The following is a 16,653-nucleotide window of genomic DNA, read 5'->3' as shown; positions in this document are numbered from 1 at the left end:
TAGGATTAAAGCGCATCAATCTGAAAATTCCTAGCATTTCATGTGTAAACACTTGCAGTTTTCTGACGGATGGTTCTTGTAAGAAAGGAATTCTTCAATGACATTATCTGCCACTGTTGTATAAAATAAACAAACATGCTAACCCAACAACATAAGCCAAAGAAATGAAGTCTTTTCAGACTGAGAATTCAGTCTTTCTGGGATATATTCTGCATTGTAAACATGCAAGACAAAAAATTTAGGTTTTTACTTATTTACTGGTAACTGCCAGTTGAGAGCATTACAAAATCATGAAAAACTATTGAGTTTCCATATTTTAAATCAGAAGTGTCAAACTGAAATGAGTTGTCAAGCCACATCCAGACCATAGGCTTTTTTGCAGGCCACCTCCAGATCTAGCATCTCGCCATGGATGAAAAAGCTACTGCATCTGAGCCAGCAGGCAAGGAGTTAAGGCCACAAGTACTCACTCCCCTTGCCACAGTCAGTCCAACCAGCCATGACATGCCTTTTTCAATCATATTGAGAGACTACTGATTAACTGCATGGTTTCCTAACTATGCAGAGGTCAGTCCCAATTACTGCAGTTGTTCTGATTTTACTATAGTCGTAAATGAAGCGATATTCCCAGGGCAAATTCTGTGATTGCCAATATCCAACTATAATTTCTTCAGCATATTCCTATCTTATTTAGTTATCTATTTATTTAATTTATATGCTGCCCTTCCCAAAGAAAGCTCAGGGCAGTTTGCAATACAAGACAAAAAATGTATAGAAAACAATAAAATATTGAAGAAGATGCAATGAAAACTTCAAAATCACAGAATTTAACACACAAATGCATCTCTGCCCTCCTTCCTGCTCCCCTGTCTCTGACCAAGGACAGCATCCCACCACCCAACCCAACATCAATTCCCAACCCACATTCACTTACTGTATAAAAGGAAAGCAACCAAAAAAACAAAAACCCAAAAAACAAAAACACTTCCCCAAAAATATTTGTTGTGTTCTCCCAGATTGCCCTCTAATCCCTACCCACCACCACCCTGCTATTTATGATGCAAGAGTTTCATGGTGTTTCAGAAGACCAATCTATCATAAAACATAAAATTAAGTAGAAAGAGATGTAATTAACAACTTTAACATTTACATCTCATAAAGGAACAACAATTTTTGTTGTATAAAACTGAAATTTAGATTTTGCATGAGTTTTCCCATTTCTTCACTTCATGTTATAAATTACCAAATCTAGTATATTACTTACATGCCATTCATTTCACTTGAAAGAAAACTTTTTTTTTAAGAAAAGCTATTTATACATATACAAAATATATATATGTTATACATATACACCTAATACTTCATGCAAACTTGAATTCACGCTGCAGAGTGCTCTAGGTGGAACACAAAACCTTACTGTCTAGCAGCAACCCTACAATGCTATTGTTAGTCTCCACTGGCCCAAGCACAGATGTTAACAACAACAATTCATATCCTTGTGTGTAGTAATTTTCCTAAATAGCCACTAAGTTAGTTTTAGACTTTTTTTTAAAAAAAAAACAAAACACCACTACCAAAAAACAACACCCCCCCCCCACAACAAACTGTATTTGCTGGCTGGGCATGAGGATATGGAAAGATGCCAAGGGAAATCAATACCTTGGTATTTAAGGTCTTAATCCTTCAAGCACTTATACAAACATTTGACTTAAATGGTAATGAATCATCTCATTGAACTTAGACTACTCATATTTATAAATGCTTGCAGAATGAGGTCTTATGTTTTACCTGTTTTCATGAATCCTGGATGCTCAGCAATGTTTGCACTGTTTAACAGTTTTACTGCTTTCCGATAATTGCCCCTCAGATATTCAAAATTACTCTTAAGAAAGAGTGAAGGAGCAGACTGAAAAGAAAACAACAAAGTGAATTAATAAATTGCTTTAAGCACCCTCTTGATAGAGCTGTATACTGCTCTAGGAAGTTATTGACAACTGTTGTTATTTTTAAAATAGAAGGGTTAACGGCCTTTTTATTTTAAGGCAGCAACATTTGTCTCAGGTACATGATCAATATGCCGCTAATTAATTGACTCATTACTGAATGTTTTCATAATCACCTTTAAAAAGCCTAGAATTGTAACAAACTGCTTTAACATACACAGTAGCTGCCTCTACATGAGCGACAGACAGTGCAACAAAAACAATTTTAATATCCCAAATTATTATTCTTACATATCTACTATGGAGTGATCTCATCCTATATATGATGAAAAAAGTAAACAAAAACCTACTCAAGTTCATTAAGGTTCCCAATAATTCAATGGAGTTGGGATTTCCCTAACTTTTCTTGGATGATTATACTATGTATGGAATTACTCTTTGTATGGCAATACTCACTGGCTCCATTAAGAGTATTATAAAACATAGTTAAGAATTCATTTACACAGTGCTTCATTCTTACTGTTAAATCATTAAGAACAACAAATAATGTCCTAAGTGCATATACAGGATCCTAGACAATCTAAAAGACAAATTCCAAACTAATGATTTCCAATTAGTTAAAAGTAAATTATAAACTTGACTAGTGCTAGCAACTGAAAGCCCATTAACTTAAGACATTTCCCTGGATGTCCAAAATTTAATGTGAAGAAAGTTAAACACATTCAGTTTTGGAATAGGGAACTGACAAAAATTCAAAAGAATACAGTAAAAAAGCTTACATTTCCAGCAGTATTCATAACTGACTTGATCTCCCTTTTACATGCTTTTAGAGACTTCATCTGGATATAGGCTCTCACTTTGTACTGTTAAATAGAAGTCAAGGTTAACATTTTTAAGCATAATTTTAAGAACATTTTAGCAAGTTATACAATATGATGTAGATTATGAGGTGTAACATACCTAGATTTGCTATAAAAGCGATCTACTTAACTCAAACCTAACAAAACCTATTCAAAAACTGGTTTCAGGCAACAGACTTTCTGTTCAGAATATGAAGAACATTTTTAAGTGTTTGTCTAAAAATAATTCTTAGTGAATCTTCTCACTGTTGTTGGCAGAGTAACGAATCCAAACCCAAAGCCTAGAACATCAGTTCTTCAAATAGCAAAGATCTCAAATAGTTGAGAAGTTTTAACTTCCATTGCAACAATTAACACCTGTATCATAAGAAAAGCATTTGTTTGGTATATTTGAAAGCAGTGTTGGGCACATCCTCAGGTGGTGTAAACTATCAGAAGTCCATCATGTGTAAATTGTTATAGCCATATTGATTTCAAAAGCATTCTGGCAAGTTTTTATGAGTTGCGCTTCTGACCCCAAGACACTTAAATCATTTGCTGTATTTTGAGATCTTACAGAAACAGGGAAGAGAAAATTAAGATGCAGAAATCTAAGTTTTTCTTTTTACAGGTTTTGGAGGCTCCTTAAAACTAGAATGACCTACTGAAGTCCCTTCCAACCCTAATTTTCTATCATTCTGAAAATTAACTTGATTTGAAATATTCATAAAAATTAAACTGACATGTGAAAATTGCATGTGAAAAAGGTTTCCCACCTGATGTATCTTAGATTTTGCAGCCTCTATTAAAGCTCCACTTTCAGTTCTATGATTAGATGACTCCTTAGCTGCGTTGTTACCTGTCTGAATATCAAATGAAAGTGGATAGTGAGTGTGAACTATTAAAAAAAGCCTGTAAATTGAAATGAAGTTATTTTTCTTAGGTCTACTAAGAAAGAAGAAATTGATAAGCAATAATTCTAAAAAAACCAAGCCTACTGAAAATTGCAATAGTTAGTACAGTAAAGGAAGTCATAACATGGAAGCCTAAGACAGCTCCTGGCAAATTATAAAGAATAACATTCTACATTTACACAATAGCGAAGGCAACTACTATTGCCACCACATCAACCAAGTATATATTAGTTTCCAAAAACCATTCTTAAGAGACCTCAAGGGATTTTTCATTTGCTTTCAGACTTTTCAGTAAGAGGACTGTACATTTAATATAGAAAAAACTAATTTTACTTACTTGACATTTTATTTCATTACAGCATTAAAAACACCTTCATTTAGGTCCTATGTAGCTTGAAGCCACTCCCTATATCCTTAGTATTTTCTATACACAGTAGCAGTGAAATTTCAGTGCCACCAGAACAGGTTCCACTTCAACTCTATGTCACTGTTACTACATATATGCTCAATGATTCCTGTTAACATGTAAACTTGCAGTAGAAACTCCTCTCCCTGGCTCAAGGACTGCAACCCAAAGAAGTCTCCAGGAAAATGAAGTGGGTATAAACTGGCCCTGAAAAGTTGAACTGCCTCATTAATGTAAATCTGCCAGGAGGAAACACCTCTCAGCCCCTGGTTGGGTTCAGAGAGAAGCTAATGTACAACTGCCCGATAAAATTACAGGTATAGACATGAACAAATTATCCCAAGTTAATGTAGGAAGGAGGTTTATCATGCATCAGCTGAACCATAGTAACTTATTTGGTTGCCTGCTCTAACATCCAACAAGCAGAAGCTGAACTACTACAATTTACCATTTTACTTTGGATAAACTTGTGATTTAGCCTCCATTTACTGTAGGATAAAGAACACACATGAAATGGTTACCACTGATCTGATGACACACAATAAAGCACCTCAAATTAAATCTGTAAGACTTAAGTATTTCTGTTTTGTGGACAGATAAAGAAGTGATCAGATGACATTGAAGATTAAAACCATTTTAACACAGTTAACTATAATAAAATAAAAGAACAAGCTTCAGTTTTTGGATTAGTTTAAACCACACTGCAGTGAACATATCTAAGATTTCAGAAGGTCTTAAACATACTCACCTCATTTTTTCCATTCTTGCTGTTGTTATTGCCCTGTGAAATCATTTTTTCTAGAACAGCAAGCAAATGTAAAGCTCTCTCAGCTTGGTAAGTTAGCAGATACAAATCAACAAGGAGAAAGCAAACAGCCTGGGCAAACTTTTCTTCTACAAAAAAAGAAAAAAATAAGTTATTTTTGTTTTAATATATTTAGCACCTAGTATGTTAAATATCTAATTTAGCACTACAGATAAGCTATTTACTTAAGTGCCCTCATACATTGGTAGAAGATTTTTAATACATCATGTATGCTGATAAACAGCTCTATAAACATCATAAATGCTTCCCTGAAAATGCTGTCTAAATTAAGACATGAGACCCTGGAAGATTGGGACTATTTTTAAAGAAATAAATACTCCCCTACTGGCTGTATGCATATCTGATCACATAAATACAAAATGCTATATGTATGATTAAGGTATTTATGCACACATCTTTGGAAGATGTCAAATCCTTAACATGCATCTATCTCTATACCTGCCACAAGACATACCTCCATTGTCAAATCATGCTACTCTTGACAAACATTTATCAAAATCTTTATTTCTAACTTCTTCAACCAACCAATGATTTGGGGACCCTTATTATCTGTAAGATAGATGTATAGATGGATAGGATAAGGATCCTCAAATCATATTGAGAAAGAAACTACAAAGACAGTTAATCCATTATATAGTTATGAACAAACATCAGTAACTTGATCAGTCAGATTAATCAGCCACCATGATGCTTTACACCAGGAAACAGTTTGATGGTTTCAGCACATCAGAGATTAAAAAATAAAACAACCAACCAACCTGCCTTGCTATTTACATACCAAAAGGTTCTATGAACTGATAGAGCTTCTCTCCAACTGATATGGCTTCAGTATACTGACGAAGATGATACAGAATAACAGCTTGATTGTAGTAGAGCATGCTATTTTCAACATCATCTAATCCATCCATTTCTTCAACAGCTGAATGAACCTACCAAAAATGTGACTTGTATTGAGATTCCATTTCATTGTGAGCATAGGCAACATTTCACAGACATCAAGAACCCAGTATTTACAATACTGAGAAGGGCAAGTAAGTAAACAAGATTTCACTAGCTCATATAAACTTAATATACATCCACATTTTGTCACTATGGTAGTCACTATTACAAGCAAAGAATTTAAAATAAAGTGAAATTTAATACCCAACATGTTGTTTTCCAGTAAGTAATTTCACAAATGATTTTCAGTTAGAGAACTACTTATGTGATGCAGCAGTTTTTTCCTACTGTTAGGGTACTGCACATACATATGATCAAATCAATATTAATAATGTACTGTAATTTACTATTTTTCTTCTCAAACAAAACAAGTGTCCTCAGTTACTTATATTTTTCAATAAATGAAATATTCCACATTTACATATTGTATTTCATCCTGAGGGATCCCAAAGTGGTTCAAGATCACATACAAAATACCACTGAAATACTGCTAGATACTCTGTAAGAGATGACAGCAAACTGGCAAACACACAGAACATCAGAACACTTCTAATCACAAGAAAAACTGAAATTTTAAGTATCCATGCAGAGTATACAGGATTTAGGTGTTTTTAAGGCTTCTTCCAAAAGGCATCAATAAAACTACGTGGAATGAAGTTTGTCAACCTTAAAAGAATGAAGGCACAAGTTACATTGAGAATTTGAACCTGTGGTTCCAGAGAACATTAGTATTGCAAAACTAATGCATAGACAGGTAAAGTTCTCCTTCTGGTTCTTAAATATGAAGTCTGAATTTAATCATTTCAATCCTTATTTCACAAGTGACAAACTAAAGGTGGGGTGGAAAGGAGGAAGAGACGCATACACACATTTCTGTCCCCTAATCTAGCAAAGGACCAAATCATGACTTAATACAACAATGCAATTTAATTAAGATATTATGTCCCTATTCTTAAATTACCTGATTCTTCAATTGGTTAAGTGTTTGCCTCAAGTTATCCGTTGTAGTCTGGTTACTTTTACAGAACTCTGTCACAGCAGTATTTAAAGTTATTTTGTAGTCATCTTTATTTATATCTTGCAGAGTGTTAAGGTGTTGTAGACAAACTTCATAATTTCCAGCCTGTAAGCAGCACACAAAACAACAATATGCATTGGGGAAAAAGAAACAAACACAGGACAGACTACTTACATATAGTCAAAAAAACAAGCAAAAGCTAATAGCTTGCATTTTTCAAGGAGTGCCTGGAGTCTAAAAAGGTTAAGAACCACTGCTCTAACCCCATGTCCAATAAAGGGGTAGCCATGAGGCCTGTGCAAATAGGGAAGCCACTAGGCCTGTGAGAATAGGTAAGTATTCAATTCAGATTCAGCTGATTCGGAGGACAGTGATTCGATTTGGGTCACTGTCTTAAATCAATTCGGCTGAATAAGCTTAGGAAGAGTCAGTGCTGAACTGGAGAGATTTGGTGATTTGGATCAGGCAGCTCTGCCTGCCTCTCCCCAGGTGGGGGGAGCCACGGGAGAAGCCCCCCATAGCTGTCCTGCTTGGCCCCAGGTTAGTCCCGGCATTTAAAAAAAGCCCTGCACTCTCTTGCTGCAGGAGTGGAGGTTGGGGCTTCTGGGTGCTCATAGCAGAGTCCCCGCACACAACAGGGATCGCTCCCCCCTTCCTCCCCCAACTGCCTTGCACCCACACGGCAGCTTCCCCATGGCACAGGTGTAGCTCGGCTCTGCAGGACACTGCACACTGTCTGGGAGCTGGGGTCGAGTGCTCCTAGGCTCCAGCTGACAGGTGGAGCCGCCCCAGCTCCCAGACAGCACACTGAGCCCTACCAAGCAACACTGCATCCACGCTATGTGGCAGCTGCCGTGTGGGTGTCAGTAGGGGGTGGAGGTCTCTATTGCCCCCCCACTGCCCTGCTCTGCCATGAGCCCTCAGGGGCCCCAACTGCTGATGCCAGAGTCGGTGAGTATGGGGCTTTTTATTTATTTATTTTAAAGTGCCAGGAGGCTGGGCCAGGCAGGACAGCCATGGGGACTTCTCCTGCGGCTCCTTTGGCTGTGCCTGCTTCTGCTCCAGTGAGGAGAGCCACAGAAGAAGCCCCCATGGCCGCCCTGCCAAGCCCCATCCCCCTTCCAGCCTAGCCAGTGCAGGGGCTGGGGGGAGGAAGGGGGATACATAATGCAGGCACAGCTCACTATGGGTGGCAGCACGGCATAGCCACTGCTCCCAGCGCTGCCACGCCCCCCCTTCCCCCTCCCCAAGTAATGCGCCCTCCACCCCAGCTGGGCAGCTTGTCCAGACCCAATCCCTCCCTCCCCCACACCCCTAACCCCAACAGACTTACCAGCTGGAGGTAGCCTTCAGCTGCCTGTTTAGTCTATGGCTGAACTTCCAAAGCAGCCAAATATTTTCCAAAGCTTTTCCAAATCTATTTGGAGCTTTTAAATTGGTCTCCCAATTCAATTTGGAGATTCAGTTCCTGAATCGGGCTGAATCTCCTCCAAACTGAATCAGCTACCAATTCGCACAGTCCTAGTAGCCACCCACTCCAGCCTAAGTTCCTCTTCTCTCTCCCTCCATGAAAAGGCTGCTTTGTATCTGGCTTGTTTGGTTTGCAGAATCTTTTCCCACTGCTACCACTTCATACACTATTCTTTTGGCCAAATCTAACAAGATCCTTAGTCCCCTTTATCTAAAGGAAGATTTTCATCTTCTACTGATATTACTGCCCCTGCTTCCTCCCCCAGAGGAGGACAGGGGACATCTTAGTGCTTGAGCTGCCTCTTTTCCCAGGTCACCATCCTTCTGTAGTGCATATTAATAGACTCACACCAGCTCTTTCCCAGTCCTTGGACCAGCATATTGATAGAAGCATCCCTTTAAATTCAGGCTGCAGACACACAGACCCTAGTCCCAATTCAGGCCTAGATTAGGTTGAATGGTTTAATCATAGAATCATAGAAAATTAGGGTAAGAAGGGACCTCATGAGGTCATCTAGCTCAACCCCCTGCTCAAAGCAAGACCATTCCCAACTAGATCATCCCAGCCAAAGCTTTATCTAGCTGGGTTTTGAAAACCTCCAAGGAAGGAGCTACCACCACTTCTCTGGGTAACCTGTTCCAGTGTTTTACTACCCTCCTAGTGAGAAAATTCTTCCTAATATCTAACCTAGACTTTCCTTGCTGCAAGGATTGTTGTTCCTTTGCTAGACTCTCTTCCATTTGTCCACATCCTTTCTGTAGTGGGGACCCAAAACTGAACACAGCACTTCAGATGTGGTCTCACCAGTGCTGAATAGAGGGAAACAATCACTTCCTTTGACCTACTGGCAACACATCTACCAATGCAGCCCAGTATGCCGTTAGCCTTTTCGGCAACAAGGGCACACTGTTAGTTCATATTCAGCTTCCTGTCCACTGTAACCCCCAGGTCTTTTTCTGCAGAGCTGCTGCCCAGCCAGTCAGCCACCAGCCCATATTGGTACATGGGATTCTTCCATCCTAAGTGCAGGACTTCGCACTTGCCTGTGTTGAACATCATGAGATTTCTTTTAGCCCAATCCTCCAATTTACTTAAGTCACTCTGAATCCTAGCCCTACCCCTTAGCATATAATTACTCCCCCCAGCCCGGTGTCATCTGCAGATTTGTGGTGGGTGCACTATGTAATCTTCCGGGTTGTTTATGGAGACATTGAACAAAACTAGCCCTAGGACCAATCTGAAGACTTTTCTTACCACAAAAGCCTGTAGTGCGTTATTTGACAACTCCTTTTCCTGATCAGAAATTCCAGAAGTAGTAGTGGCTCCTTCATGTTTCTCAGTTCCCTGATCTGTAAAATTAACAGGGTTAGAGAAAATAGATAGCTTTCATCATACGTGCAAATAAGTTTAATAAAAATAATTCAGTATCTTTATTACATATTTCATTCCTCCCTCCCTCAAAATCCATTTGTTAATACTTAGGGCACCTTTACACATAACTGCAACACTACCTTTGCTAAATTCAACTTGGAGAGTATAACAACTTTGGAGTTTGAGTTGCTCCCCCAAAAATATCTAGAGAATATTTTTACATCGTGAAAAGTACATGTTGTTTACTTACACTTCGGTATCAGTACCTGGTAAAAACTATTGTCGGAATCTCTCTTATTCTGCATAACTACTTCATTGAATCTGTATGCTATTACTTGTCCCCCAGATGCTAAGTTGCCTTAAGTGTTAAGAAATGTAGTAAATGTACATGCTAAAGATGACTAAACATAGAACTAAAACACTCCACTGCTATGCACTGAACATACAATCAGAACCCCAAAAAGAATGTAAAATTCATCTCACAGAACTATTCTCAAATATATTTCCTGAAATAGGAAAACCTATTTCAGATTTTGCATTATTAACTTGGAAGGGGTTAACTTTTAAACTGAGAATGGATGAAAACAAATATCCATTGGTTGGTATCTCTTAAGCATTAAATTGTTTGGAATAGGTTGCTTGTTACAGATCTTCAGTAGGTAGCGTTTAGCGTGAATGTACATTATTTGCTGGGGCAATAGAAGGTATTGCATGGGTAGGAAGATAGCTGCTTATTGTTTAAGGTTACTTATTTAATATTTTTTGTTCACTAATGTATATACATGTTAATTGACTGCTGAGTGCCAGTGCTCCTGCTGGAACTTAAAGCCAGAGGTTCCTGGCTACAGGGCCTTGTCCCTTCACTCGCGGTCAGACCAGTTTGCCAGAATTGGGGTCAGGAAGGAATTTTACCCCATGGTCACACTGGTGCAAACTGTGGGGGTTGTTGCCTTCCTCCATAGCAGGGGGCATGACCCTGATCCTGTATCTGGCATCACTTGTGTATACGTTGATAACATTTTACAGAAACAGAACACTGGCTGCAACAGCTCTCCTGCTTTACTTGTGACAATTTAGGGTGCTAGGTCTATGTTATTTCAGGGCTGACTTATATACAGTTTAGATTATGGTTTGTATGGACAATTTGGTTATGATCTGAGCCCTGCGTGCTCAGATCATAACCAACCTGCCTCAGGCTTAGATGACCTCTGGAGGTCCCTTCCAGGCTTACTTCTCTATGATTCTGCAACACAGAAGGACACATTTCAATAACATCATCTTACTTCTAACTTAAAATTTGAGCCCACAATTCAAAAACTAGAAACTCCTCACGGAGCTGAGGCCAAGTGTGAAAGTCACAACAGAGAAAACTCCTCAGATAAATGAAACAAAGTTTACGATAAGATCACCTTAAGTACCAGCCACAATTCTGAAGATTACAGGCAAGAGGCTAGTTAAATACCTGGGGGATCTTGGAATTCCACTCAATATAATATTTTTTAGATTTACCTGTCACGAGTGGTGCTCAAGTGTTGGCCCCACAGGCAGCATGAGTGGTGTGGGGCGGATTAGGCCCTGGGGCACGGTGCCACCCTCTCCTGCTAGGATCAGGCCTTAAGGCTGTCCCTTCCTGGCCCCATGTACCAGGACTGGGCCCAAGGGTTCAGCACCACCCCCTGCCAGCCTCCCTGGGGCCCTGTGCCACCCTTTCCCAGCCCTATGTGCTGGGATCAGGTGTCCAATCCAGCACGCAGGCCTAGGGCTCTCCATGGGTCTGGAAATTTGGCAGGGAGTGGTGCCACAGCTCTCTCACTGCCAAATATCCAGAAACACAGGAAACAGTGTGGACCAAATGACATGACACTGCTGGTTGGATCTGGTTGAGCACCCCTACATTAGACCTAAAACCTTGCATCTGCCAAAGCCCTTAGCTAGTCCTACCATCCATTCAACAAATGAGTCAAGGCAACTTGAAAGAGTTTCTACATTTTCTTTCCTACCACCACACATGCTCACAGTACAGAAATTAGACAGAATCATAGAGTTGGAAGGGATCTCAAGTTTCATCTAGTCCAATCCCCCTGTGAAGCTACAGGATGCAGTATTACTAAACCTTCCAATACAGATACCCATCCAGCTGCTTCTTGAAAACCTCCAGTGAAGGAAATTCTACATCTTTCTTAGGTGGCTTGCTTCATTTTTCTATAGTTCTTAGAGCTAGAAAGTCTTTTTTCCTGGAGATTTAATTTTAATTTTCTTTACTGAAATTTAAACCCACTGTCCTTTGTGGTAAAAGAGTGCAGGTGTTCTCATTTATGGTTACCTTTCAAATATTTGAAACCTGCCATCGTGTCCCCTTAATCTATTTTCCCCAAATTAGGCATGCCCACATCATTCTCTCAACATTGCATCACAAGATTTTCAAGGAAAAGCCAGAAAGTTAGTATTCTATAAATCAAAGAAGAGCAAGGCTGGAAGGTGATTTAATCCAATTGCCTGCTCAAATTATCCCAGAAAAACAAAATAACCTGCATTTAAGACCCTCCAGTGATGGATATTCCACAACTTCTCAAAGTAATCTGTTGCTGTACTTAGCCAACCACATAGTCAGACAGTTCTTCCTAATGTCCAACCTAAAGTCTCCCATGTTGCAACTTCACCCCATCATTTTTTGCTCTTTCCCTTGTGGACGCAGCGAATAGTTGGTGGGCCTTTTTGTATTCCAAAACTTCTTATTTGTGCCAATGGCAAAATAATTCTCTAGGAAGTATTTAACAAGAACAACTTCAGAAGATTTTAGGTTCAGGAGAATGTGTTTTTTAAACATATATACCCTCAAAGAGCAAGCAGCCCTGGCAGTGACTATGCTATCTGTAGAACATCCTGGCAATCCTCTGAAGTCTTATATTATATAGAATATAACACCTCTTTACTGGGCTTGATTGAAGAAATCAAGAAATTACTCCACTCATTTTAGCAACCTTACAGCTTGCATTGTTGGGAAGACCCAGATACCACCTCTAAACTCTGCTCACTACAATATCTAAATTAGAAAAGTCAACGTCAGCTGTTCTCCACCAAATCATCCCATAACCTCGATCCATTTCTCCTACTTATTTCAGCTAATTTCTGGAAGCAGTACTTTTTTTAAATACACAAAAAACTAAAGTATCCCCAGAAGACAAAGCTGAGTTCCAGACAGCTTTGATATCAAAGTAAAAACTTCTGAGATGTAACCTCATGCAACAGAAGCCTTCCCCCTGATATTACATTAGAGATTGGATTCCCTGAAGACTCACCTAGCCTAAACAGGCCGCAGACTCGCCTGCTCATTTGCCATCCACTCATGTAAGAGTTGCATCAAAATCTATTTCCTCCACAGCTAACAGCTACAACTTCAATGCAAAAGGTATCCATTTGCCACCCCAACCTTTCTTTTTAACCCTATTTTTACATCCCTTCCAATTGGAAATTATTTTTTTATCAGGACTGAGCAGGATAATTTTTTATCCAATATAAATTTGCATACATTGCCACACATCTTCTCTGCTCTGCCGGACAGTCACCACTGGCCATCAAAATAATACAACATATTTGGTTCAAAGCTTGGATCAGATCAGTAGGGTGGTCCAACCACTGGAGCTCATTCTTTTAGCAAATGAAGCCAAACTCTCCAAAACATCTTAGTTATTATAATCCTCCATCTCCGACAAATAGACCAAATTATTTTGTGCACCCAGCTGGGAGAATGTGTCCTTTACAAGATCATTAAATCTTGTCATAATCTGTCCCATGCTGCCAGTTTTCCAAGAAGACAAAGAGATACAGAAAGCCACCATTCCTTCAGATGGTTCACCTATAGGTAACAGTCAGTAAGCAGTAGCGACAAGCAGCAAGTCAAGAGAGACACTCAAAATGTTGGGGATTCAAGCTCAATGGTTGAATCTACCAGGTAAGACTTCTCTTTGAGCCAACTGGTTACAGTAATAACCACATCTTCCTTAGCATCTTAAGTATTGGGTATTGATTTCCCCCTTAGAGTTTAAGACCTAAAAAGCTACTTCACGACATGAAAACAGTTATCATCCCATGCAATGAAGGTTCACCCATACCACACATGCATTTTTGCAATGTCTGAACTGAAAGAGACTGTGCCAATCATTTTCACAAAGAATAATCAGTCTGATATAGTGATTATAGCATCACCTCTAGTAACACAGTAACTGTGGCTAAACTGGTTCCTATAATAAACCTTTGTTTCGCTGAATTTCTCTATAGTCAAGTTGGCCTCACAACAGTTTCTAACCAGAAGTAAAATGTTTCAGCCTCAACCCTGTAATAAATAAAGTTGGTTTTAAGTCAATCATCCATGAAAAGCAGATGGAGGATTTTAACAACTAAGAAGCTTTGGAGATTCTGGCTTCACTTGCTGAAAGGATGAGCTCCAGCTGTTGGACCACATCACCAGAGTGGTCCAAGTATCGGATCAGATATGTATTATATTGGTGGCTAATGACGATTTCGTCTGGAAGAGCAGGGAAGAGACTTGCTATACAGACTTCTTAGAAAAAAACAAAGACACAGGCAACCTGCCAGTGCATGGCAGCGTGGCTCTATCAGCGATGGTACTTATATGGGGGTTGAAATCTTAAAGAAGAAAAAACAGTAATGTCAATGCAAATGGGTCAATTGACAGTTGAGGACTAAGTCCATGCAACTTCAGCCAGGTCTGGTGAAAAGGAGCTGGAGCAGCACCTAGGATGGGGTCTGCGTTTCACCCCTGGTACCCCCAAGCCAAGGTCAATGCAGTCACCCCCTCCCATCCCTCTATCCTCAGGCGTCTTTGCCATACAGCCCTGCTGCTGCCCGGGAGCACCGTCAAGCTCCCTCCCAAGGGGCAGGTGATGCCCAAGGCCCCACAGAGCAGCACCAGAGACGACCAGAGCAGGGTATGGGACCTGGGGCAAATCAGCCTGTGCAGGGCCCTGGCCCTGGATGCAAAGAAGTCAGAAGCAGATTTGGCAGTGGGAGGAGGCAGTACCAAGCAGAGCAGCCGGATGCTCTGGATTTTCGGCACAGAGAGGAGGGGAAGCAGGGGTACTGAGTGGCTGGACATAATGCCGGCAGCAGCCGCCACGGCCGGCTCTGCAGGTTTCCCCCAAAGCATAGGGCCTGAGGCAGTCACCCCAATTCAAACCTCCAGGGCTGCCCTGGGCAGAACCTTGCCGCACCCAGGGGGCAAAAAGGCTCCCAAACCAGCTTCCCCACACATCCCTGTAGGGGGCTATATCCTTCCACCAGGGCAGCAGGGCAGCCGTCCCCACTGCCTGCCACGCTCGCACAGCCAGCCAGCGCCCCCCTCCGGCGGGGCACGCTGGGGGGAGGGAGGGCAGCCGCCCTACTTTCGCGGCGGAGGGATGTGACTCGATGGCCATTCGCTATGAAAGGTCGGAACCTCGCATCCCTCCGCCTATAAGGATGCGTCCCCACATATCCTTCCGCGGACGAGGAGCGAGCCGCTAGGGCGCAGAGCCTACTAACCACCAGCCTTGTCCGCTGCCATGGCCGCGAAGCTCCCGCCGCGACTCAAGGACGCCTGCGCTATAAATCCCCTTTCCGCTGCGATCTCGGGCACGCTAAGCAGCCGGCTGCCTCCGCTTCTCTCCGCGGACTACTTTTTCTGTCCACGGAGCCCACGCGAACCCCCAGGCCGACTGCGCCACTCGCTCGTCGTCGGACCGCCGCTTCCGGGTTCCCGGTGACGTCACGGCGGCGCCACGTTCCTTACGCAGCGTGGGCACGTCGCGGCCAGGCAGATGCGGGAGGCCAGAAAGGAGGACGGGCGGGGCTTTGTGGGGGTGGGGTCTCTTCGATGCACTGAGGCCCCCCCCACCTGTTTCGTGAGGGTGTGGCACGTTCCGTGTCCCGCGTTACCTTCACCGGTGCCGGCAAGTGAAAGCCAGGGGGCGCTTCCTTCGTTTGGCCTGGTTGCATGGCTGGGGGAAATGTAAAGCAAGCCTTTGGGCCCCAAGGGCCTTGCCTGAAAGGTTGTCCAGTCTCTTTCCCAGAGACCACCAAAAAAACCACAACCCTTTTTTCATGCTGCCCCTTGAGTGATGGCAGCCACAACAGTGCTCCAACCCTGCTGCCCCACTATCTTAACTCAGGAATCAAATTTGAGATTGTTTGTTCTCAGATCACTTTTAAATTTTCCAGCCTGCATTGTTTTACATGGATTATCTAAGTATCGATAAATTGCTCATTATATCACTTAAAGTTGATAACATGGCATTGTATGTGAATCCCAAATTCCTTTTTAAATTGGTGTTTGAGGAACATGTTAATTCTCCCAGTAGTCTTTCTTCTCATCCCTATGAAACCTTATTTCAAGGCTACTCAATTTGAAGAACTCCCCCCTAAAAACTTCGAGTCCAAACAGCTTTTTTTCATAATGTACTTTTATTACCTTTGTAGTTAAATTAAATACATGACATAAAGCTAAAAGCACTGAGAGCATCAAGAGTAGTAAGTGTAACATTCATACATACTTAGTCTTGACCTGGGAATAATCCATATACTGTTTTCATTATGTAGCTGTGCTGGGTAACTAACATCTTCAGTTGGTAAACACTGGCATAGCTGTATGGAAGTTTACTGAGCCCTTAAGATGGTAATTACCATTCTTAGTGTGCCAATCTTTATCATTTAATTATGGAAGTTCTATCTCTAACAATTGGGAATGAAATCCTATACCCTTATACCCTTACAAGTTTTAATAGCAGCCTTCAACTACCTGAAGGGTTTTTCCAAAGAAATTTGAGCTAGACTGTTCTCAGTGGTGGCAGATGACAGAACAAGGAGCAACTGTCTCAAGTTGTGGCAAGGGAAGTTTAGGTTAGATATTAGGAAAAGCTTTCTCACTACAA

At 41.1% G+C, this 16,653-nt stretch overlaps 1 protein-coding gene across 1 annotated transcript in view; it reads right to left on the bottom strand.

The window, feature by feature from the left end:
* The window catches only part of CNOT10 (CCR4-NOT transcription complex subunit 10), a 44,474-nt gene extending 28,986 nt beyond the window's left edge, over positions 1-15,488 (bottom strand). The window contains exons 1-8 of the mRNA XM_019536400.1: positions 15,269-15,488; positions 9,611-9,705; positions 6,829-6,990; positions 5,707-5,857; positions 4,851-4,996; positions 3,559-3,645; positions 2,723-2,806; positions 1,789-1,906 (exon numbers count right to left, since the gene is read on the bottom strand). Of these exons, the coding sequence (XP_019391945.1) occupies positions 1,789-1,906; positions 2,723-2,806; positions 3,559-3,645; positions 4,851-4,996; positions 5,707-5,857; positions 6,829-6,990; positions 9,611-9,705; positions 15,269-15,290 (865 nt within the window). The 5' untranslated portion in view covers positions 15,291-15,488. The remainder of the gene's footprint in view (positions 1-1,788; positions 1,907-2,722; positions 2,807-3,558; positions 3,646-4,850; positions 4,997-5,706; positions 5,858-6,828; positions 6,991-9,610; positions 9,706-15,268) is intronic.
* Positions 15,489-16,653: the final 1,165 nt, after the last annotated feature.

This window comes from Crocodylus porosus, unplaced genomic scaffold (genome assembly GCF_001723895.1).
Source record: "Crocodylus porosus isolate Cpor-Errol unplaced genomic scaffold, CroPor_comp1, whole genome shotgun sequence".
In the NCBI taxonomy this organism is placed as follows: domain Eukaryota; kingdom Metazoa; phylum Chordata; order Crocodylia; family Crocodylidae; genus Crocodylus; species Crocodylus porosus.
The sequence above is the reverse complement of the archived record's forward strand: the minus strand, read 5'-3'. Positions and strand labels throughout refer to the sequence as shown.